Here is a 22,496-nt window from a genome sequence, read left to right on the forward strand (position 1 = left end):
GTTTAATGTTTCTTAAACAAATGTTCTAGTGGGTTCTTACATGTTGAACTGTGCTTTCCCAAAAGACATGTTGGAGTCTGAACCCCCAGTAACTCAGAATGTGACCTTTCATGGAAATAGGGTCTGTGTAGAGGCTATCAAGTCACAATGAAATGATTAGGGTGGCCGTAATCCAGTATGACTGGTGTCCTCCTAAAAAGGGAACAGCTGGACACAGAGACGCTCACAGAGGGAAAACAATGTGAAGAGACACAGGCAGGGAGAACATCACATGAAGACAGAGGATTGGAGCGAGGCACCACAAGCTAAGGAAAGCCACAGAATGCTGAGAAACTACTGGCAGCTGGGAAGAGGCAGAGAAGGATTTCCCAACAGGCTTCACTGGAAGCCTGGCCCTCCTGACACCTTGATTTCAGCCTTCCAGCCTCCAGAGCTGTGTGACAATAAATTTCTGTTGTGTGAGCCACCAGTCTGTGGTACTTTGCCATGGTGGCCCTGGCACGCCATGTCAGGAGCTGTGATGGCCTGGAATGGCATTTCCACAACACAGGGCTGAGGGGTTCAGAGGCACTGGCAGCCAGCCCTTTCTAGGGTGAAATGGCAAAAGACGGGGGGCTGAGGGGAGAGGGAGCCCCCATCTTCTTGGCTGTGTCCACCTAGAGTATCGCATCCGGAGTAGCATTTCCATCACGTGGAGCTGGGGGTGGGGAGGGGATGGGAGCACATGGAGGCTCAAATGCCACAGACTCATTGTTCTTACTGGGATTTAGGAGATTTTGTAGAATAAACGCTTCTCCATTTGCTGTATGCCCTCAGAACAATTTCCAGAGACTTTAAATGGTTGGCTTTAAGCATTTTTCATCAGTTAAATGGTGTTTCATTGGAGAGAGGGTCCACCAGGCTCCTTATGTCACCATTCTGGAGGTGACACCTGTTGACATTTTGGCTGGTTAGGAGAGAACAGCTTCAGCTCACAGAGGGAGACCCATCATTCTGCCTCCTCTTCCTCCCGGGTGGGGCCAGCATCCGCCCTTCCCTCACCCCCTGCTTACAGAGGAGACCGCAGTCACCAGGACCCAGGTCTCTGCCCCCTCTGCAGAACAGCAGATATAATAGGGCGGAGGAAGACTCTGACCCTGGTCACGCAGAGGGCCTGGCATTGGCCTGACCCTGAGGGCACCTGGGGGAGGATGACTTCCTTGAGGCCAATAGCCAGTGCCAGAAAAGGCTGCAAAAGAGAGTCGCTGGGTTTCTCCATACATGTGGACCGGGCGAGGGTCTGGGGTGGCTGGATTAGAGGCCCAAAGCCAGCACCACCCCCGCCCCTCGTCTGTATCTAAACAACCCCTAATCGATGCTCATTAATGGGTATTTTACTTCCTCGCCTCTCTTCCCTCAAAGGATACTATCTTCCCCCGTCTGGCCCTTTGACATAAAATGGTTTATTTAATCAAGAGACCAAATGTGGAGACAATACAAGCCAAGGCCAGCAGGTCCATCTGAGTCCAAACCAGGAAGTCTGTCCGTGTTCCCAGTCTTTACTGGTCTGAATCCCCTCCAAGGGCTCTTTGCCCCCGCACTGCCCAGGGGACACGGTCAGCTCAGGGGACCGTGTTGTAGACCTTGTAGTCGTCCTTCTGGGTGATGTGCAGCTTCCAGGGGAAGAGGCGCTTCTGGGAGGGGAGACTTTGGGCCTGCCTCACCATGAGCTGCACGTCCTCGTCTGACAGCAGCCGAACCAGATCCCCGTCAGCATCCTGGTAATTGAGGGCGATGTCTTCTCTCTGGAACTCCCGCCTGAGTGGGAGAGATCAGGGTTCAGGAAAGGCCCCTCAGCCTTAGGCCAAAGAGTGACCTAAGGGAGAGGCGGCGGAGAGGGTTTTAGGGCCGGGATCCAAGAATCTGGAAGAGGTCAGGGCTTGACACCGGCCCTATCATCCGAGTGGTCCAACCTCCCATTGTACAGATGGGGACACTGAGACCTGCAGGGGAGAACAGGACTTTCACAAGAAATTAGTGGCACAGCCTGAAATGCCTTGTGTCTAAATGTGCTGAAGATTCAAGGACTGTTGTGGGGAAGAGGAGCGGGATTTGCTGGGCGCAGAGTAGAGCAGAATAAAGCCCCTGGGAGAGCCCCGAGTGTGGCTCTGGAGCAGAACTCCTTAAGGACTGGAACTGTCCGATGTGGGCTGCAGGTAGATGGGCGTTCTGGTGACAGTGAAAAGCCATCAGGCCTTTTCTTAGGTAATTTGACAAAATGGGTCAGCAGCCTGTCAGACTTGCAAACAGCTTGATCTCAAAATTTCACTTCCAGACAAGCAATCAGGGAAGTCAGCAAATACGTGAATCACGACATTGTTCACAGCAGTAAAAAAGTAGAAGATGACTTAGATGGCCAACAAAAGAGGCTGGCTGCGTTAGTTACGGAGCATCCACAGAATGATGTCGTGAACCCAACGAAAGTAAGATTTATGGGGCTGTGGGGTTGGGGAGGGGTGGGGTGTGCATTGAAAAAATCTAAATGCACATCAGCTAACGAAAGGAGGAGAATTCTCTATCTTCTTTATACCCTTCTGTGATTTCAGACCCCTCCCTTCCTTTTTAAACTATAATGACTAGGTATTCTTTTCATTGTCAGAAATGTAACAATGCTATTTCCATTCTGTAAAATCACTGCCCGTAACTAAACTGAATCCTGGGAGGTGGGAGTTGCCTGGTGGTGGAGGGCCTAAGTCCAACGTTTTGATCTAGAAAGACTTTAGCTCTAGCTGCAAGTTCAGGCTCACAAACTGTGTGACCCCGTCTAAGCCCCTTCACCTCTCGGCGGTCCCCCCACTCATCTAATACAAGGAGGAGATACCCATCCTGCAGGGCTGGGCTGTGGATAAAACAAGAAGGCAAAATAGATGTAAAGCACCCAGCACCTGAATGCGCTGTGTTCCTCCCTCTGTTCTCTTCTCCGGGGTTTCTGGTGCCCTCCCGCCCTCCTCCCGCCCCAGCCCCTCACCTCATGAGCTCCAGCAAATCCTTGTAAAGTGGGGTGCTACTGAGGTCTTCCTCCACCGCGATGTCCCTAAGGGGACAACAGGCCCAGGTGAGGAGGCAGCAGGCCAGAAGGGGGACACAGGACGAGGCTGGCCATGCTACACGGAACCTTGACATCTTTACAGTGGTATGGCTTGTCTGGAGGGCGGTGGGAACCACTGCAGGCTTTTAAGTGTGTGTGTTTGGTAGGGGTGGGGGCATGCGATCTGGTTTGGGTCTTGGAACCTGGAGTGTGATATAGAGGTGAGAGTGGGGATGGGCAGGCGGGGAGGACAGGTCCCTCCCTCCCAGCAGGCCACGAACTTGATGGTGCTGATGGTGTCCTCATAGTAGTAGCAGCGCAGCCAGTTGGTGAGATCTTCCTCCTCCGGGAAGTCCTTGAGGATTTTCACGAAGGACACTGGGAAGATGCCTGTAGTTCCCCGGACAGTGCCCTGAGAGGGAAAGAAGGCACTACCCTGTCGGGGCCAGGAGAGGCAGCGGGGCCATGCCTCGGGACCCTGGCCCCTTTATAATGATGGGGAAAGACAGATGAGGTCTGGGTTCCCTTATGCAGAGGGAGGAGAAAAAGTGGGCAAGGTCAGTAAGCTGTTCATCCCGAGCTGTCCATTTTAGAACAGGTCAAGACCTGAACTTATCCAGAAAGCTGCTTTTATCTCATTCATTTAACCACGCACTCAGTCATTCATTCATTCTTGAGCACTAGCTCTGGGGCAGGCTCTGGGCACTCAGAATAGATCAAAGTCCCTGCCTTTCCTTCTGGAGCTTCCACTATGCGGGAGGGTGACAGACAGTGCAGAGATAAACGGGTGAACTTTGTGGTGAGTCAGAGTGTGGTAGGTGTTCAGGAGAAAAATAAAATGCGGGAAAGGGTGGGGCCCATTCATTCATTCATTCATTCCATGGATACCACCTGCTCTAGACCAAAAAGCCAGAAATCTCCCTCCAGCCAGGCCTCTCTTCTAAAGTCCTGTCCCACATTCTCTTAATCATCTCGATCCTATGGAGAGACACATTGTTTACATCCCCTTTTACAGATGGATATACTGAGGCTGAAATAGTATATCCTCGCTCCTCCCCAACCCTCCCCTCAGTCTGAGGCCAGGAGTTGGCCAGCATACTGATACATAGAACTTTCTAGAAAACAAGTCAACAAACGTTTCCTGTTTCTGGAGAATGCCCCAGCAATACCCCCAGGAAGCTCTTAGGGCTGTTGAGTGCCTGAGACGGAGCTCCAGGACTAAGATAAAATCAAAACTGCCAAGTTGGTGAGACACACGTTGGGTCCTCGCTGCTCTCCAGCCCCTGGACGCCAGGGACCCTCCCCTCCCCTCAGTGGTCCCAGGACCCCTGGGCGCTGGCCCTGCCTCAGGACCTGACCCACAACCTCCTTCAGACACCCGCTCAGGAACCCTGAGAGAAGGGGATCTTTAATAACAACTGGACTTAATCCAAAAGGCTGGCACCAGGCCAGGGCCTCCCACGCGGTGCCCTTCCCCCCGTCTCCAGTCATGAGCCCTTGTATGGGCCACGCTGGCTGCGCAGGGATGTGCAGTGACAAAGCATGACCAAGACAGGTTCTGGCTTCAGAGCCTCATTAAACTCCCCCAGGGGCCCCGGCACTGGCCGGACACCTCACATCCAAGCTCTCTGCGGGCTGAGCCCTGAATAGCTGCGCCTCCTTTAACCCTTCCTGGAAAGCTATTAAGAAACAGCCAGTGTAATCTCCATTTACGGGAAAGGAAACCACGGGGTTGAGCAAGGGACCCAATGTCACAGAGCCAGCTAAAAACAGCGAGGATGTGACGCCAGACTCCAGAGGCAAGCTCTTCCTCACTCTCTTCACTCGCTGCCCGCAAGGCAAGGAACATTACCCCAGACGGCAGATGGCGTTTCCCAGCTGGGTGTGATTTTGCCCCTCAGGGCCAAATGCCTGGGGACACGTTTGACTGGTGCAGCTGGAGGGGTGCTACTGGCATCTAGTGGATGGAGGCCAAGGATGCCGCTAAACATCCTGGGACGCTTAGGGCAGCCCTGCAGCAGAGAACCGCCTGGCCCCACATGCCAATAGTGAACAGGCTGAGATTCCCTGTCACAGGAGATTAAGACCAAGAAATTAAACTCGGAAGGATAACTGGCTTGCCCAAAACAACCGTTTGTTGGGGTCAGCACCAAAGGCTCCAGAATCTTCTGCACCAGCCACACACAACTGTATTTTCTCAGGCTTCCCCCATCCACCTGCCCAGATCTCCAGGGCTGTCTTTGAATAAGATCTCTTCCCTGGGACCTTCTCAGATCCCTCCTCATTCTCTGATTCCCCACCAGACTCAAAGCGACCTCATTTCCAACTTACCTCCAGCCTCAACTCCATCCTCAGCTCCAAACTTGCCTCCATCCTCACCTTCATCTTTACCTTCAACCTCACCTCCATCCTTGCCTCCATTCTCCCTTTACCCTCCATCCCCACCTTCAACCTCATTTCCATCCTCATCTCCTTCCTCACCTCCAGCCTTACCTCCAGCCAGTCTTTATTGATCCGACTGCGAAGGAAGATCACATCTCCAACTTTGAAATTCAATTCTAGTTTGCTGTTCCCGGTAAAGTCAAACAGGGCCTGGGGAGAAAAGCAGAGTAAGGAAAGAAGGAGGAAACATTCACTGAGTTCCTAAAGAAGTTTTTTACATACTTCAGTGTCCCATTTAACAGGTGAAGAAACTGAGGCTCAGGGAGGATGAGTGACTTGTCTGAGGCCACTCTATTTGTTAGTGGAGGAGCTGCATGTAGAACCCAGTTCTCCCTGACTCTAGAATGGGTGCTTCTTCCTGTTGGGATGAGCATGAGAGAGAAGGGTCTAAACTCTCTGGATCAGGCAACTTCCCTGGGCCCCAGGCCTCACTGGGGACTCCAGTGCCCCCATAACTCCCAGGGCACTGATCACACTACTTTTAAAAATCCATTTCTAAGTCTGCATCCCTGGGGAGCTTTGAGCCCCTTGAGGACAAGACCTTGTCTGAGTCACCTCTGAGGCTTCTGTCCCCAACGCGGGGCTAACCCAGAACTTATGGAATGAATAACTGATGGATGTATTCCCCTCTGCTCTAGTCTTGTGCCCATCACATCCCCTCCGCTCAGGTGGCTGGGGGCCTCAGGTGTCCAAGGCTGAAGCTGTGGGTCATTCCTCCCTCCGGTACCCAGCCCCATCCTAGGCACACGGCAGGCGCCAGCAGGAAGGGTTCAGTGGCTGAAAGGTGGAGCCAGGCTGCAGCCCAGGGGTGCTGTGGGAGGGCCTGGCCCAGCGGGGGTACCTCCGCTCGTGGAGCTGCCATGCGGTCAAAGCCGGCACCTTGTGGGGACTCAGTCTTTCTGTGGAGAGAGAAGAGAGGCTTGTCATCCCTCCTGGTGCCCCCCAGGGTCCACTCCCTGCTTTTGTGCCCAGAGGAGGCCCTCAGCAGCAGCAGGAAAGGTGAGGAAAGGAGAAGGTATTAAAGAGGCAGCTATGTGGGATTAACAGATACACACTGCTATGTGTAAAATAGACAAGCAAGGGTTTACTGTACAGCACAGGGAACTCGATTCACTATCTTGTAATAACCTATAACGGAAAAGAATCTGGAAAAAAAGTATATACATGTATAACTGAATCACCTTACTGTACACTTGAAACTAACACAATACTGCAAATCAACTATACTCAAAAAAAAAAAAAAAAAGGAAAAAATGCAGCTACACTTACTTCTCTGGCCAGCACACTTCCCCTCGTTCTCACGGCCCTGGACGAGGGATTGTATCCCTGCTTTGTGGACCACGAATCAGAGGCTCAGGAAGGAGGCGGGGATGGGGAGACACACTTGTTTAGTTCTGTAGCTTGCCGACTCTTTCTTATTACTCCCCACATCAGACCTCTTAATTTTTCAGCTGAGGAAATGGGCTTCAAGAAGTGCCCTGCTCTGCTCCAGGAGCCAGTCCTGCTGTGAGGCACGGCTGGAATTCAGGCCACGCCTGCCTGGGTGCAGAGGGGAAATAGCCAGGCACCACAAGGGCAAGGACACTCAGAGACACTGGCAGGAGGAAGGAGGGAGGGGCTTGGCTGGAGGGCGGGGCTCGGGAGCGCTGTACCTGGAATTCTGAGCAGCCTCACATTTGGAAGCTCAGCTCTATTTCAGTGGCTTGGATTTTCGATTATTTTTTTTCTTGTTTAGGAGGGGGCTGGAGGGAGTGGCGGGCTCTTTGGAATAAGGGAGTGAGCAGCAGCATCCCCTAGGGGTCAGCATGATACACTAGGAGCCACAGCAGCCCCATGGAACTAAAACTCACCAGGGATGAGGCATTCCCAGAGATGCTGGGAGGACTGTTTGCAGACAAAGTGGCTCCCAACCCCTTCCCCACTCCCTACTCTCTCCAGGCACTGAGTCCTTAGGCCATCCCCAGTGGTTGCTGTGGCACCAAACTCTCCCCATCATTGGTCCAGGCCTGTCCTCCCGTTCTTACTGTCACATATCAAAACACACGCACTCTCTGTCCCTGTAGGACCAACGCTTGTTCAAGCTCACCTAACAAGCCAAACCACCCTGTAGTGCTCAGGGATAGACCTGGTCTCTGTTCCTTCTCTTCTTCCAGGGAAAAGAAGTGCCTTAGCAGCAAGGACCTCTGGGACAGAGCACTGGTTAGGGGCAAGTGGTCCAGGGCTCTGGCCGGCAGGAACGCAGGGACTGGTCACTTACACTTTCCGGGTGCGTGGGCGGAGCCGGCGGAGAGCCTGGGGCACCTGCTCCGAGTCGTACGGTGACTGGTAGAAGAAGATCCGGACATCCTCATCCATCAGCACCCAGATGGGCAGGCTGAGGAGGTGCTGCGTTTGGGGAGGAGGCAGTGCATGTGGGGTGGTCAGCAGAAAGGTCCCGACATCCCAGTCCAGCTGCTCCATCCCCTTGCCCCAAACTGGTCGCCGCCTCTCTACTAATGCTTCTCTGCCTGATCACAGAAACTAGACATATTTTCAACCCTCAATGAAATGATGGTAACATTTCACAAGACTTGCCCCTGGGTTCAAGGTCAGGAGGGACCCAACTTGCTTAAGAACAGTTCATTTAGAAAAAGACGCAAAGGCCTCCAGACATGACAGTAAGGTGATGATGGGTAACGTGATGTGGTGGTGGCTGTCTACGCCCTGCACTGAGCGTCACTGTGTGACCTCGCTCCATCTGACAATAACCTAGGAGTGAGGGCCAGAGAGGTGAGGGGACCTGCCAGGGCCACACAGCCTAGCAAGTGACAGAGTTGGCCATCCTGAGCCATCTGCCACCAAGGCCCATCCCTGAGGTCAAAAGGAGACAATAGTGAAGGAGGGCTCCCCTAAATAAATCAAGTTAACAATAATTGGTGGTATTACAGCCTAAAGCCACTTCCTGATACTTTATCTCATGTCACACTTGGGGAAACTGCGGCTCAGAGTGAGAAGGTGCCTGGGCTGCTTGGCAGAGCCAGGAGGCAGTGGGGTCAGGACTCTTGGTGTGATGCTGGTTATACCTACCACGATGCAAAATCCTCAGGCTGTGAGGACAAAGATACCCAGAACCTGGTAGGGTCAGTCCCCCCAGGCTGCCCACTACACAGGTCCCCAGGAGCCCCGTGGTTGGCTTTGGGGGCTACAGCTCCAGAGGCACTCAGATCCCCTCAGAGAATCCCACAGGAACAGCAGGATGGGGAGGGGCTGGGAACTCCATCCCAGAGGAACTGGAAATGCAGAGCCTGGAAGAAACATGTCTGTCCTATGGGCAGAGGAGGAGGGGCGGTGCAACCCAAAGGTGGATTTAAAGGCACAGACAGAGCCAGGCTGTGCCCGGCATAGAATCCCAGCTCTGCCGCTCACCTGCTGGGAGACCCTGAGCAAATGTGCTTCTGTATGCTCGTTAATAAAATGGGGATGATAGTATCTCCTTCGTGGGATTGTGTAAGGATTAAATTAAATACGTGCACAGCACTTAGCACAGCGTCTGGCACCCAGCAAGGGTCCCATCCAGGCTGGATATTATCATTGCTGCTGTCACTTTTATTGCAACCCAGAACAGTGGCCAAGAGCACAATCTTGGAGTCCCAGAGATGTGGGTTCAAATCCCATCCTAACTGCTCTGTGACACTGAGTGAGTGACTCTCCCTCTCGGTGCCTCCATTCGCTCATTTTAAAATAGGGATCAGAGTATTGAACTCACAAGCTACTGAGGGAATTAAGTAAGCCTATCCATTTATCCAACAAATGCGTATCAAGAACCTCCTGGTTGCTTCTTAGAGCACTCCCCATAGTTCCAGCAATTGTCATTACCACAGCAGCCATATTCTTCGTGAGGACAGAGGTGAGACCAGTGGGTAGAAATTACAGGGAGTCAGGCTTTCCTAATAGCTGTCGAACAATGGACAAGTGGCCTGGGTCAGGGGTGAGCTCCCCGTCTCTGAATGTTTCAAGCCCAGGGTTGGGTTACCATAGCAGATTCCTGCACTGATTGACCTCTGGGCTTCGAGAAACCCACCCATACACAGACAGGCAGATTCGGGATCCACCAGGTTGCTGGTTGCTAAGACCAGGTGTGGAATAAAAAGCTCCAGCTCCACAGCCCCTCCTCCCTCCCACCAGCACCCACTTCCCTCTCCAGACCGGCTGGAGGAGAGTGGAGCCTCCAGCCACCCTGCAGGAGCCACTGTCACAGCGCCCCCTGGAGGGGAGATGCCGCCAATGCTGGAGCCCACAAGCCTTCCCATCCTACCTCTTCTCAGCCCAGAGCCCAGGATTCCTGCAGCCACCTCCTCCCTCCGCCCACCTCTTCTGCTCTCCTCCTGCTCCCTCACTCCACTCGGAGTCATAATCTCTCACATTCTGAAAGCAGGTTCACAGTTTACAAAGCACTTTCCTGTCCTTTTCTCAATAGATCCCAACATCACTCCCCTCCTGTGAGACCAGAGAGCTGGGAGCACTGCCCTGTTTCACAGGGGAGAAAACCAAAGCCTAGACAGAATAAGCAATTAGCCCTAAGTCACCCAGTCAATGTCAGAGCAAAGACTAAAGAGACTCCTAGCGCGGTGCTCTTTTTCCGTAAGAGTAGAAGAGGAGGGAGAGGAGTCTGCGAGGATGACTCTGGGCTATGAAGAAAGCTTCCCTCCCCAGTTTCCTGAAGTTGCCATCAATCACGGCTTGTATGCCTCTAGTGACGGGGTGCTCACTACCTCGTGAGGCACATTATCCCTTTTTTGCACAGCTCTAATTGGTGAAAGGCCTTTCCTGACCAGCCTGGTTTCTGCCCTTATGATGCTCCTTCCTTTGTGCTCCTGTCTCCTAAGGATGCCGACAGTTTACAGGTTGGGGAATAAACAAGGGCATCCATCCAAGGCCCAGGGATGGTACCTGGGCCCTCCGTGTCTGTAGCACCCCATGCCCTCCTCATTGCCACGTGGTCTGGCACCACTGTTACCTTCATGTAGGCGTTGAGGGCAGGTATCCGCGTCTCAGCGATCTCCTGTTTCACACCCATGTAGACTTTGGCTGAGGAGATGCAAAGAGCTGTCCTGAGAATCTGGCCCAAGAGTGAGGTCTCTGGGCTCAGAGCTGCCCACCCAGGCCAGGAACCCTCCCCACTGGCTCAGCGCTTTCCCCCCACATCTTTCCACAGCACTGAAGTGGCCACCATCCAACCTGCATTCTCTGAGTGGTACTATCGCCAGCTGGTATTTGTCCTGTTTTAATTGTTTATTTACCACCTGTTCCTACACACACACATACACACACACACAATTCTTCGCTCCAAGGGAACAGCGTGGCTCACAGCTGTATCCGCATCACCTAGGACACTGGTCCTCACCCTTGGCTGCACGTTTGTGTCACCTGAGGAGCGTTTAAAATCTCACTATGCAGGACTCATCCCAGAACAATTCAGTCAGAATCTCTGGGGGTGGGACTCGGGCATCAGGATTCTTTAAGTCTCAGGATACTTTCAATATGCTGCCAAGGTTAAGAAGCACGGCGTAGGATAATGCCCAAATCAATAAATATTTGTGGAGTGGATGGTTGGATCATTCCTCAAAAGCAAGGCACAAACGGGAAAGTGGTGCGGAGGGATGAATTAGGAGTTTGGGATTAACAGATATACACTACTATTAAAAATAAATAAAGCAACGTAGACAAGGTAGAGTGTTTGTGAGGAAAGGAAGACAGACGGCAGCTGATCAAAGACAGATGTCCTCTCCAGGACCCTCAGGCACAGGCCCTGGGGGAACCACCCCAGAGAGCCCCCAGGAGGGCCAAGGTGAAATGGGTCTGGCTCTGGCTGCCCAGTGCCCATGAGACACACTGGGCTGGTGTCTGGCGGTGGCAGGGGAGTGGCATCAGAGATCTGGGTTAGACATTGAGGGGTTAGTGGCAAGAAAGGGGCAGTTAGAGTCACTGGCACAGGTCAGACTGTCTGGGAGAGGGGGAGTGAGAAGACAGATGGAAGACGATGGTGCAGAGGATGCCCAATTTCCAAGGAGCAGCAGAGGAGACAGATTCTGTAAGAAGCTGAAGGAGCAGCGGTGAGGTCGGAAGGGAATTGGGAGACACTGGTGCCATAGAAGTTTGGAGAGAGCTTCCCGGAGGGAGAAGGAAGACTTCGAAGATGAGGTCTGGGATGTGGCCATGGATCAGTGAACAGGTCACCATCCAGAGGGAACTTCAACGGAGGAAAAAGAGCTAAAACCAAGCTGGTGGGTTGAACAGAGGCTGGGAGATGCTTTGGTTAGACAGCAAGTAAAGATTTATCATCAAAGAAGGAGAGATCTTTGAGGGCCCTCGGGGCTCAAGGAAGCTTGTGGCCGGAATGCTCACTTCCGGCATGTGTTTGTTTAAAAATGGAAGAGAACCTAGGCTGCTCCTGTAGAAGCTTGGCAGAGTCAATAGACAAAGGAGAAGGTGAGTCTACAGGGAAAACGCGGAACAAGATGCCAGGGGAAAGTGTGGAGCCTGGAGGAGAGGCTCATCTAAGGGCAGGAGAGACCCTCCTCCCTGGCACGCAGGGACGAGGAGGGTTGTGGAGTGAGGGGACCAGTGAGGCCCCGGGAGACAGCTTCCTCCCCGGGGCTGGATGTGGGGAACCTCAGGCATTTGCTAAGGCAGAGAGCAAGCTGGAGGCGGGGTTTAGAGCCTGGAAAAAAGGAAGTGTCTGCCCTTTGTGTGCAGCCTGCGGAGTGTGGCGAGCACAGCCAGACCACCCTACACCCCACTCCAGGGGGACTTCCTTCTGCTGAGCTCACGAGAGCTGGCCTTGAGAAGCCAGGGATTTGGGCCTGGCCAAGGTGCGTGTTAGCTGGGAAGGAAGGCCAGGAGGCAGAGGGTGAGGGGGGACTGTCCAAAAGCAGAGTGTGTCGCCCACAGCATCCCAGCAGAGCAGGAAGGAGGGGGAGCCCCGGGGAGCTGGTGAGTCAGAAGGCAGTGCTCACGGAGGGGCCGGAGGGAGGCTGGAAGATGAGTCTGTGTGTTTAATAAGGGAGACATGGGAATTGGTGGGGGCCGATGCACTCCAAACCTGGCCTCAGTGGTGGACGGCTGAAGCAGGGCAGCCGTAAAGGTCATTGGAGCACAGGGGGTCAAGGACTCTGAGGCCAGAGAGCTAGAGGTGGCAGCGCTAACAGGCAGGAGGGGAGCCATGGACTAAATGAACAGTTTTCACATGCACTAAAATAGAAGCACGAAGGGCATCAGCAGAGCTGGGAGGAGAGGCAGGTGGATGCAGCTCTGTCCTGGGGCAGCCTGCCGGCTGGCCTACCTGGGAGCGTGGGCAAGATGCAGGTGAAGGGGCTGGTCTTGTTCTCCGGCCCGAAGCGCTCCTCCAGCTTGCTCTGCAAGGCATAGAACTGGCGGTAGCGGCGGTAGATGAGGTACTTGGCTCCCCCTTTCGTCTTCACCTCGATGACAAAAACCTAAGGACAGAGGATGTGGGTGGGGCCTTGCAGGCCAGGGGCCCAGAAAGGTGGTCCAGAGGTCTAGGGTCAGAGCAGGGCTTCCCGACCTTGGGATTACATGTGGGGCCGGGCAATTCTTTGTTGTGGGGTCTGTCCTGTGCACCGCAGGGCGGGAAGCCCCATCCCTGGACTCTACACTCTAGACACCCCACCCCAAGTTGTAATAAACAAAACTGTCTCAGGATATTTACTGCTGAGCATCCCCTGGCAGGCAGAATCGCCCTTGTTGAGAACCACTGGGATAGAAGTGAAGCAATGAGAGAGTTGGGGGTTCAGAGGTCAGAGGGTCAAGGTTCAGAGGCCAGAGGGTAAAGGTCAGGTGGCTCTCTTACGAAGTAGCTGGTGAAGCCTCTCTTCTCCTCGATGTCGGCGATGTTGGCTGAGATGGCAATGTCGTCGGGAAGCTGGTCAAAGTCGCTGAGGGAGGCAGAAGAAATCCTGGTTATCACCCTGCTGGGTTCGGTGTCCCCTGGGGGTGAGGCCGTGTGCAAAGGGAACCAAGGTATATCCGGGACCCCCCATCAGACACCCCTCTTGCACCATGACACAGACCGGACGACCTAGACAGTGAAGGCACTTGGAGTCGGGTCCATAAGTCAACCGCCACATTAGAGTCTAGCAAATCGCTTTGCGACTGGGTTATTCATCCGGGAACAGTGTGTCAAGCATCCCCCCCTCCATATCAGACCCTGTTCCAGGCCCTGGGTCACAGGGATAAACAAAGTTGTTGACACACGTCTTGCAGAGAGAATGGCTCATTATGTCCAGATTGGGGAAATCCTCACAGAGGAGGTGACATTGATCCAGGTCTGGTCTAGAAGGCTGAATAGGAGTCTACCAGGTCAGACGGGAGAAGGGGGAAGACCTTCTGGGGAGAGGGCCTTCTGGGCAGAGGGAACAGCATGTCCTGAGGTTACGAGGTCCGAGCAGTGGGCCCAGGTCTAGGGTGGCTGCAGTCTCATGTGATCAGAGACTGAACAGGAGGATGAGGCCAGGCTGAAGAGGGTTTCCAGCACTGAGCTAAGGATTTTTACAGGCAACTGGGAGCCACATAAGACTTCAGAAGAGAGTGGAAACACAATAGGATCCTGGCTTTAGGAGGTCAACTCAGGCAGCCGGTGGAGAGGAAATGAGGACAGAGACTAAAGGGACAGAGCACCACTGGGAGGCCCTGAAGTGGTCCAGCTGAGAGAGGATGTGAGCCTGCGCCTGACAGTGGGGACAGGAGGAGAGGACAAACATGAGGGACACCACCCTTGGCAGACACTGTTCCATTTTTGTGTCCCTTGCTTCCTCCTGCTAATCAAGCTCATTTCTATTCAATGCCTAGCCCCAAGTTGATAGATCAGGATGGGTCTGAGTCAAACATAATAATCCCATTCTTGTTTCCCAGCCTCCCTTGTAGCTAGGAGAACCATATGACCAGTTTTGGCCAATGAGACCTAAGAGCAAATCTGCTGCAGGGGCCGCTGGGAGAGCGTTTGCTTTCTTGATCCAGAAGGATGGAAAAGGCTAGCATGGTGTCCTCCCCTTCCCCATTCTGTCTGCCTGGAAAGCAGGTGTGACATCTGGACCTGCAGCAGCCATATTGCATCCATGAGGCAAAAACATGAGCATGATCACAGGAGTCTCTGGGATGCTGGTCTTGAAGTCACTGAGCTGCAGAACCAGATGAGGCCAACTGCTAGACTTCTTGTTATATGAAAGCATAAGCCCTTGTTTGTTTCAGTCACTGTCAGTTCCTCTGTTCCCTGCAGCCTTATGCATTTCCGACAGACACACTACTAATTTATGAGTTATTCTTGAGTTGTGACCGGCAGGGTTTGGGGACTGTTTGGATGCAGAGGTGAAAGAAAGGGCAGTGTCAAGAGTGATACTCATATTCTAATCAGGATGGGTGGGAGGGGAGCTGGGTTGATGGACTCAGTTTGGGGCATGCTAATTTGAGAGGTCTCTTGGGCACCCAGTTCGAGATCCAGCAAAAGCTGGTGTGTGGCTCTGGAGTTCTGCAGTGGTGGGGTTGGGAGGAGAGGGTCTTGGCTGGAGCAGGAGAGATAAGAACCATGTGCCCAGTGACTGGTGGGTAAGACCCCCAGAGAAGAGCAATCAGTGAGCAGAGAGGGAAACTGAGAGGGACAGATGGTGGGAGAGAAAACAGCCAAGGAGATGGAGAAGGAGCAGCGAGGAGTGCAGCTGCTTGTGAACAGAGGAAATAAGAAGCAATGGTGACTGCACTGTTGCAGCAGTTGGGAAACAGGGTGGAAGCTGGGGGCAGGGGCTGCCACACCCAGGCCTCAGAGCTGGCGGGGCCCTCGGGAGACATGAGACATCGGGTTTGAAGTCTCCACACCCAGTCCCAGCCCCTGCTGGTCCCTACGTGACCAGGGCTGCTCGGGAGCGTGGGCTGCCTCAGAACTCGCCAGGCTGCTGCGGGAGGTGATTCAGGGTGGCAGAAGCGGGCAGAGGAAATCCCCAGCACTCCCAGGGCAACGTGCTGGCCGCTGGTAACCTCCCCACTCACTTTCCACACACGGCCTTGCGGTAACCCCCTTGGGAGAAGCTTCCTCCTCCACTTTCTCCCCTGAGACGGTGCATTTCATGAGTATTTCATCTGCAATCGGATGCGAGTGGGGCAGGAAGGAACCAGAGAGGTTGAAATGGCCCTTCACAGGGAATCAGGCAGGTTGGGTCATAATAACTGCAGTTAACTATTTCCTGGGTGTACATCAAGCACCAGGTGCTCTTCTAAGACAATGTCACCTTTTTACAGGCAGGGAAACTGAGGCACAGAGGGGCTAACGAATTTGCCTGAAGAAGTCAAGAAGCTAGAATATGGCTCCAGAATTTTGTTCCCAAACTCTGCTGCACTGGCCCTGGTTGGAAGCTTCTGGCAGCTTGCTGTGTGAACACAGATAAATTCCCAGCCTCTCAATTAACAGATACACGTGGCTACATATAAAACAGATAAACAACAAGGACCTACTGTATAGCACAGGGAACTATAGTCAGTTTCTTGTAATGAGCTGTAATGGAAAAAAAATCTGAAAAAAAATATATAAATATATATATATGTATGTATACCTGAATCACATTGCTGTGGACCTGAAACTAACATTTTAAATCAACTACACTTCAACTAAAAAATAAGAATTAAAAAAAAAAATCAATTAAAAAAATCCCAGCCCCTCTCAGTTTCCCCATCCGAAGAAATAATAAAATCACACATCCTTGTTAGCCCCGATTGTAGCTCAGACACTGTTCTAAGAACATTAGGACATGGCCTCTGCCTTCCTGGGTCTCATGGCTGAGCGCAGGAGTTGGACACTAAACAAATAATTATGTAATTTCAGTGGTCACAGAAGCCGTGAAGGAAAAGCACATGATGTTTGTAGCTACAACAGAAGCCTGGCCATTATATTCGCTCAAAGGATCAGTGAGGCTGTGGGCAAGAGAGCACGGCAAGCAGACACTTCTAAGGTGGGGGTGACATTTGTCAAAGAGAGAAGCAAGATGCTGTGCATGTAGGAGGGCAAGGCTCTCTCAGACCGAAGGTGGTCAGGGAGGGCTTCCCAGAAGAAGTGGCACCAGATCAATGGAAGAAACAAAGAGGATTTGGTCCCAGGATGACAGCAAGGGAAAGAGTGAGGGCAAAGGCCCCAGTCGTGCAAGAGGGGGCACGTTATGAGGGATGAAGCCAGCGAGACAGGCAGGGTCTGCTCACAGAGGGCCCTTGTGCCTCGCCCTGGGGTGGTGGGGTGAAGGGGTTATGTCGGGAGGGCATCAGCGGGCCTGTGTGTCACAGAGCAGGAGGGCACAGGTGAAAGATGAAGACCCAAGTCCCCGCTCTGCCATTGCCAAGGTCAACAGACTTGGGAAGACTCCTCTCTGTGCTCCAGCCCCTTCCCCACTCCAAAATGGGGACTGTAGAAGTAGTTACATCCTCGGAAGGTTCGGAGGTCACATCTGTAAAAGCACAGCTGGAGAATTCCCATGAGAACAGGGGTGCTGCTCACTGCTGCATCCCCAGCGCCCAGAACAGCACTGGTAGGCGCTCCACCCAGGGGCACTCCCTGCATCTGCGTTTCAGCAAGTCCGCTGGTAGGCTTTGTGGGAATGACCTGGCTGCCTGGAGGAAGGGAGGGGTCCCCGGAGCCAGGAAGCTGCTGCACTGGGGCAGGGCGAGGACAGGGGTGCAGCAAACCCAGCTGGAATCGACCAGCCGCTCCCCTAGAGACCTGAGCCAGGACCCCTCCAAGCTGAAGTCAACTCAGGGCCCAAAGGCTTATGTTGTTCATGAGAAGTCCATTTTGGAGCCTGGATAAGAGATGCTGAACGAGGGGCAGAAAGACCACGGGGCGACAGCCCATTCAGGTTTTGTGCCTCCTGCATACAGTAGGTGCTCAAAACATGTTTGTTGGAAGCAAAGTCACTATCCTCGTGGCAGTCATTGCCATCTTAGACGTCTCAGGTCTTAGAAAGTCCTGCTGCCGAAATCCACCAACCTCCATCGGATCCTCCACTTCTGCCTCAAGCATCGAGGGACCACCTTCAAATAGACATCCGAGGCGCAGGGAGGCCAAGGGACCTCAGGGCCTGGCTCTCTGCCCCCGTGAAGGAGGGGAGCAGGGTGCCTTTCTTCTGTGAAGGAGCAAGGGTGGCTGAAGAGGGATGGGGAGTGGGAGGGAGGGAACCCACTGTCCAGGTGGCCAGCTCTGGGAATCCCCTGTGTGGCCCATGTGCCCTGAAAACAGGAAGTGCCACCAGCCTCAAACAGCAGCTGTCTCCCGGAGGCTCGGGCTTGTGTGCCGGAACAGCCTCTGATGAGAACCTGTGGACCAGCGGGGCTGGGATCTGGTGGGCCAACCTCGCCCCGGCCCCCAGCACCGCCCTCCGTGGCTCTCGAAGCCATTCTTGATTCACCCTCCAAATAGTGATTTCTGCTGCCCCTGCCTCTGTGCATACTGACAAGCCTTCCTTCTGCCATTTGACCCTTGGGAATTCCACCCCAGGCTCCACTCCTGGCGCCAGACTCCACCATGGGCCCCTGCTGTTCACTTTGGCCCAGGCCAGCCTGACCTATCTCCGGTGACCCTCCGGGTAACCTCCACACTGTTAGCACTCTCCTTCCCTGATGTCACCTGCTGTTCCACTCCAGGAGGGAAGGAGCCAAGCCCTGTGTCCTTGGGTTCCCCCAAAGCTCGGAGTACAGGCCAGGCAACAGAGGACATACTCAGAAAAGACCTGAGAAACCACACTAGGCCCTGGCGAGGCTTGCTCCAAGCCCCAGCCTTGCCTCTCACTCCATGTGAACCCGAGTAAATATTTTATTCTCCCTGGGGCTCAGTGTCCTCATCCATATGATGACAGGATTGGACTAGAAGGATCTAAGGACATTTTCCAGCTCAAAGATCCATCCATTCATTCATTCATTCATTCAGCAGCATTTACTGAGCACTTAGTCTAGGCTGGCATTGCTCAAATCCCCGGAGGGTACAACAGAGATCAAAAGAGACAAACTGTGTGGAACTTGCTTCTAAGGGAGGAGCTAGTGATAAAGAAAACAAACAAGTGTGTATAAAATATTATGCCATAGTGTAAGGACTCGACAGGAAAAGGAAACATGGCGAGGGTTCAGAGGGAGCTGTCAGGGAAGGCTGCTTGGAGGAGGTGACATTTGAGCGAAGCCCTGGATAAAAAGGGAGAACGAGCCAGATTCTGTGACTCTGAACAGAAGATGAAAAGCCATTACTGAGCAATGCGGTGCAGCGAGGCCCAGCTTGGGCCCCAGGACACCTGAGTTCCCCATCCAGACTCCGCCATCCACTTGTGCGTGACCCTGGGAAAGTCACTCCCCCTCTCTGAGCCTCTTGGTCTGTGCGCTATTCGGAGTTTCCTCAAAACAGTTTTAAGAATCTTCATTTCTGAGTATTTGGGTTCTGACTCATCTCCAGCCCCTCAACTTTTGACATCGATAAGTGTTGAGGGAGGGCCGGCCTCCATCCCCCGAGGCCTGCCGGGAGCAGTGAGGAGGCCCCGGGAGGGAAGCGCCCCCACACTCACCTCTCAGCCCGTAGCTGCTGAGCCACAGCCATGGCTGCCAGTGGTCCAGGGGAGTGGGTGGCAGAGGGTCTCGCTCAGCTGGACCCAGGCTGAGTTCTCCTCTCACTTCCCTCCAGCCCCCCTGTGTCTCAGCTGTGGTCCCAGGAGCCTCCAGGAGCTGCCTTTGGGGAGGCCCCACCCTGGCTCCTCTTGATTCTAGAAGAGGCTCCTCCTCCCGGCTCTCAGGGTCTGGCCTGTGGCCCGCACTTCCTCTTCCCCGACCCAGCTGCACCACAATTGGGGAAGTGCCCACCCTCTGACGCTGGGTGTGCAGGAGTCCAATGATCTGGGGGCTTCAGGGACTTCCTCAGTGTTAGTTCTTGGTGCCAGGCCTCGGCTGGGCATCACAGAGCCCCACTCCCATCAGAGATGGGGTCCCAGTGCTGGCTCAGCCACCAGGGGGACTTACAACCTTGAGAAGTCATTTCACATGCACCGGCTCATCAAATTCAACCCCCACGCCCTCACTGCCGAGACTTTGCCAAAGCCATTTCCCAGGCCTGGAGTGTTGGCCTCCACCTTGCCTGCCATCCCTCAAGCCCAGCTCAAATGCCACCTCCTCCAGGAAGCCTCCCTGGTTCTCCAAATTTGGGTGGTGCTCCTGGGCACCTGTGCCACATTAGGCTGTGAAGGGTGGTTTATGCTTTTGTCATCTCCTTCTCCTGGAGCTCCGGGCTGTGCTTTTCTCATCCCTAGGTTCCCGGGCCTGCCAGGGCCTGGCACAGCCAATGCTCCCTACCCAGCTGCCGACCAGAGCGAGCTTCACATTGCAAACCTGATCACACCCTTCCCTACTTAAACTCTTTAACTGCTTCACTGTGCACTTAGGAGAAAGTCTAGACTTCTAGCCCTGCCTGCCTCTGAAGCTCTGGCACCCTGCTGGCTTTCCCAGTCCCTTTCCTGGGCCATTTCCTTCCCACATTTCTAGAAAGTTCCAAGATGTCTTCCCATCTGGGCCTTTGTGCATGCTGTTCCCCTAGTGGAATGCTGTTCCTTGCCATCTTTAAGGCTCAACTTGGAAGTCATCCCTTTAGGGAGGCCTTTCCTAAACCCTCACCCCAAATATCTCACCCTCCCTATGCTATTCTTGGCCAGATCCCTGTCCTGTACTTTTACTTCAGAGCATTTGGAACTATTGTGATTTCATATCTGTGTATTTATATGTTCCCAGCTGTCACAGCGCCTAGCACATTGCGAGCGCTCAGCGAATGAAGACAATGCTTCAAGCTGGTGATTCTGTGGTTCCTCCAATAGGTATGGCTATTGCATTTTGAAGGGAGCTCTCTAAAGAAGAAGTTCACAGCCACACGCAGTAACCCCAACCAGTCACACACACACACGCACACACCCACACACACTCTTATTCACATTCACACTCACTCATGCATCACCGATGTGAAGCAGAAGGGCAGCAGGGAGAGGATATAGATGAGGGAGCCACTGAGACTTCCGGGCCCTTCTGACTCTCTCTTCCCCAAACCCATGCTGAATTAGGACCCCCCAGGACAGGGACAGGAGTCTGCAGGGACAGAGCCAGCCGGGTGGAGCGTGAAACGAGGATTTCTCATTGTCATTTCCCAGACGAAGGGACTGGGGACAGGAGCCACTCTCAGGATCCCCAGGGCTGTCTGGCTCCAGCCTCAAACCCTTCCTCTGAACCTCATCCCTCAGCCACCCCAAGGGATCCCCTGCCCCAAATAGAGTTCAGAAACGAGCCAGAGTCCCCAGGGGGGTCTATGCTCTGAGCCCAGCACTACGGCCCTGACCCAGTGAGGATCGCCCTCTCCAGCCAGCCAGCCCAGGGCCAAGGCTTCTACTGAAACCAAGATCATTTACAGACTCCCTGTGAGGTAGGGACAGTGTTGGAGAAGGATGGAGGAGAGGACAAGAAAGGAGAGAAATGGAGAGAGATGTCCAATCAACAGCTATTTATCGAGCGAGGCATTTGGAATACGGACATAAATTAACAGGGTGAACACAAGCTGAAATTTCCCATCCTACTCCAGGCACATGAAAAACACCGTGTAATATATTTTTAAGTATCTTAAACATATAGAGCCCAGCTCAAAGGCAAGAAAGTGTGATTTTCAGATTCTAAGAGAGGGGGAACCTATACCAGTGAGAGGCGCCCCACACCCAGTGGGAAGGCCAAAGGTGGATATGGGTTTGTAGGGCTGGGATTTTAATGCCTAATCTGGCACTAGGTCCAGGCTTTAGGTCCTGCTGTTGGCAGGAAGCTCAAATCTGAGCTCCTAGACTGAAGCAGGGTATCAGAACCGATTAGAGGAACAGAATGCCTCAGCTATCAGGCTAAGGTCACTGCAGGAATTGAGATTCGTTCCCAGGCCATGGGTAGAACAAGAGGTATGTACAGATCAGAGCCTCAAGCCTCAAACATGCACTGGTGTCATGCCAGGATCTAAGCCGCCCACAGAATATACCCCTAGAGACCCCAGGCTGAAGCATTACATCAGAATAGTTTGGAGCCCATGAGCCTGCAGGGCAGTAACAAAACTGCCCTGTGGGCTCACAGACCCAAACGACAAATCGTGAAAAGAATCCCCTCCACTATGAAAGACAGCTTATGGACCCAGCACACGGAAGAATTCACACCCAAAGAACGAGAAACATACAAATGATGACTCCAGCCCGTCGTCTGGAGGATGAAACAAACGAGCAGTAACGGGACAGGGTGACAACTGGCAGGTGTGGCAGGTGCCTGTGAGTTCTAAGAGGTGCAAGCACCTAGCCGGGGCTTGGGCCGAGGAGGACGCTGGCCTAGAGCTGGTCGGGAATGACAAGAGGTGACAACAATTTTAGAAGAAAGTGGGATCCAGCACCTGCGTGTGATGGTGTGTATCAACACATGGGTAGAGCTGAAAACACGTATTGCATATAAACATGCTGGGCAAGTGTGAGCGTGTTTATGCTGGGTCTGTCCAAGAGCGTGGGATTGTACAGTCGTGACATCGTGAGTTTGAGAGAATGTATTTAAATGCTGGAATCTAAGTGGGCGCGTAAGGAGCATAGACGTGAACGCACTTACAGCACCTGAACTTGGACGAGCTCATGTGTCTTTTTTGATCCTTTCTTTATTCACCTGTAAAATAGATTTACTGAATGGGGTTCTTGTAAGAATTAATGACAAAAATGAATGAAAAGTGTCTAGACATGGGACTTTTAAAATCTTGTTCAAAATTTTCCGTTTGTGTGTGTGTGTGTGTGTGTGTTGGGTAGGACAAGTCCTCAAGTCCATCTTCCCGGGTTTCTCAAGGTCTTGCCTTCCCATCCCTCACTCCCTCCATCCCCAAGAGCCCTCCTGTGACCCTGACTCGCCACCGGGCAGCCGCCTCTGCAGCGGGGGACAAGGT

The 22,496-nt window shown here is 53.3% G+C and overlaps 1 protein-coding gene across 2 annotated transcripts; it reads right to left on the reverse strand.

The window, feature by feature from the left end:
- Window positions 1–1,422: 1,422 nt before the first annotated feature.
- NCF4 (neutrophil cytosolic factor 4) lies at window positions 1,423–19,303 on the reverse strand. Of its 2 annotated transcripts, none has more exons than XM_064491484.1 (10): window positions 19,087–19,303; window positions 13,359–13,443; window positions 12,831–12,984; window positions 10,506–10,576; window positions 7,767–7,894; window positions 6,351–6,408; window positions 5,549–5,659; window positions 3,349–3,479; window positions 3,008–3,073; window positions 1,423–1,797 (listed from the first exon to the last, which is right to left on the reverse strand). In XM_064491484.1, the coding sequence occupies exons 1-10, from the start codon at window positions 19,116–19,118 to the stop codon at window positions 1,602–1,604; spliced, it is 1,032 nt and encodes a 343-aa protein (XP_064347554.1). In that variant the 5' UTR covers window positions 19,119–19,303; the 3' UTR covers window positions 1,423–1,601. The 2 variants fall into 2 exon arrangements, with proteins under 2 accessions (XP_064347554.1, XP_010997279.1); XM_010998977.3 differs by having other exon boundaries at window positions 5,561–5,659; window positions 19,087–19,300.
- Between the last annotated feature and the right edge of the window lie 3,193 nt (window positions 19,304–22,496).

Source organism: Camelus dromedarius, chromosome 11 (assembly GCF_036321535.1).
Source record: "Camelus dromedarius isolate mCamDro1 chromosome 11, mCamDro1.pat, whole genome shotgun sequence".
NCBI classification, from domain to species: domain Eukaryota; kingdom Metazoa; phylum Chordata; class Mammalia; order Artiodactyla; family Camelidae; genus Camelus; species Camelus dromedarius.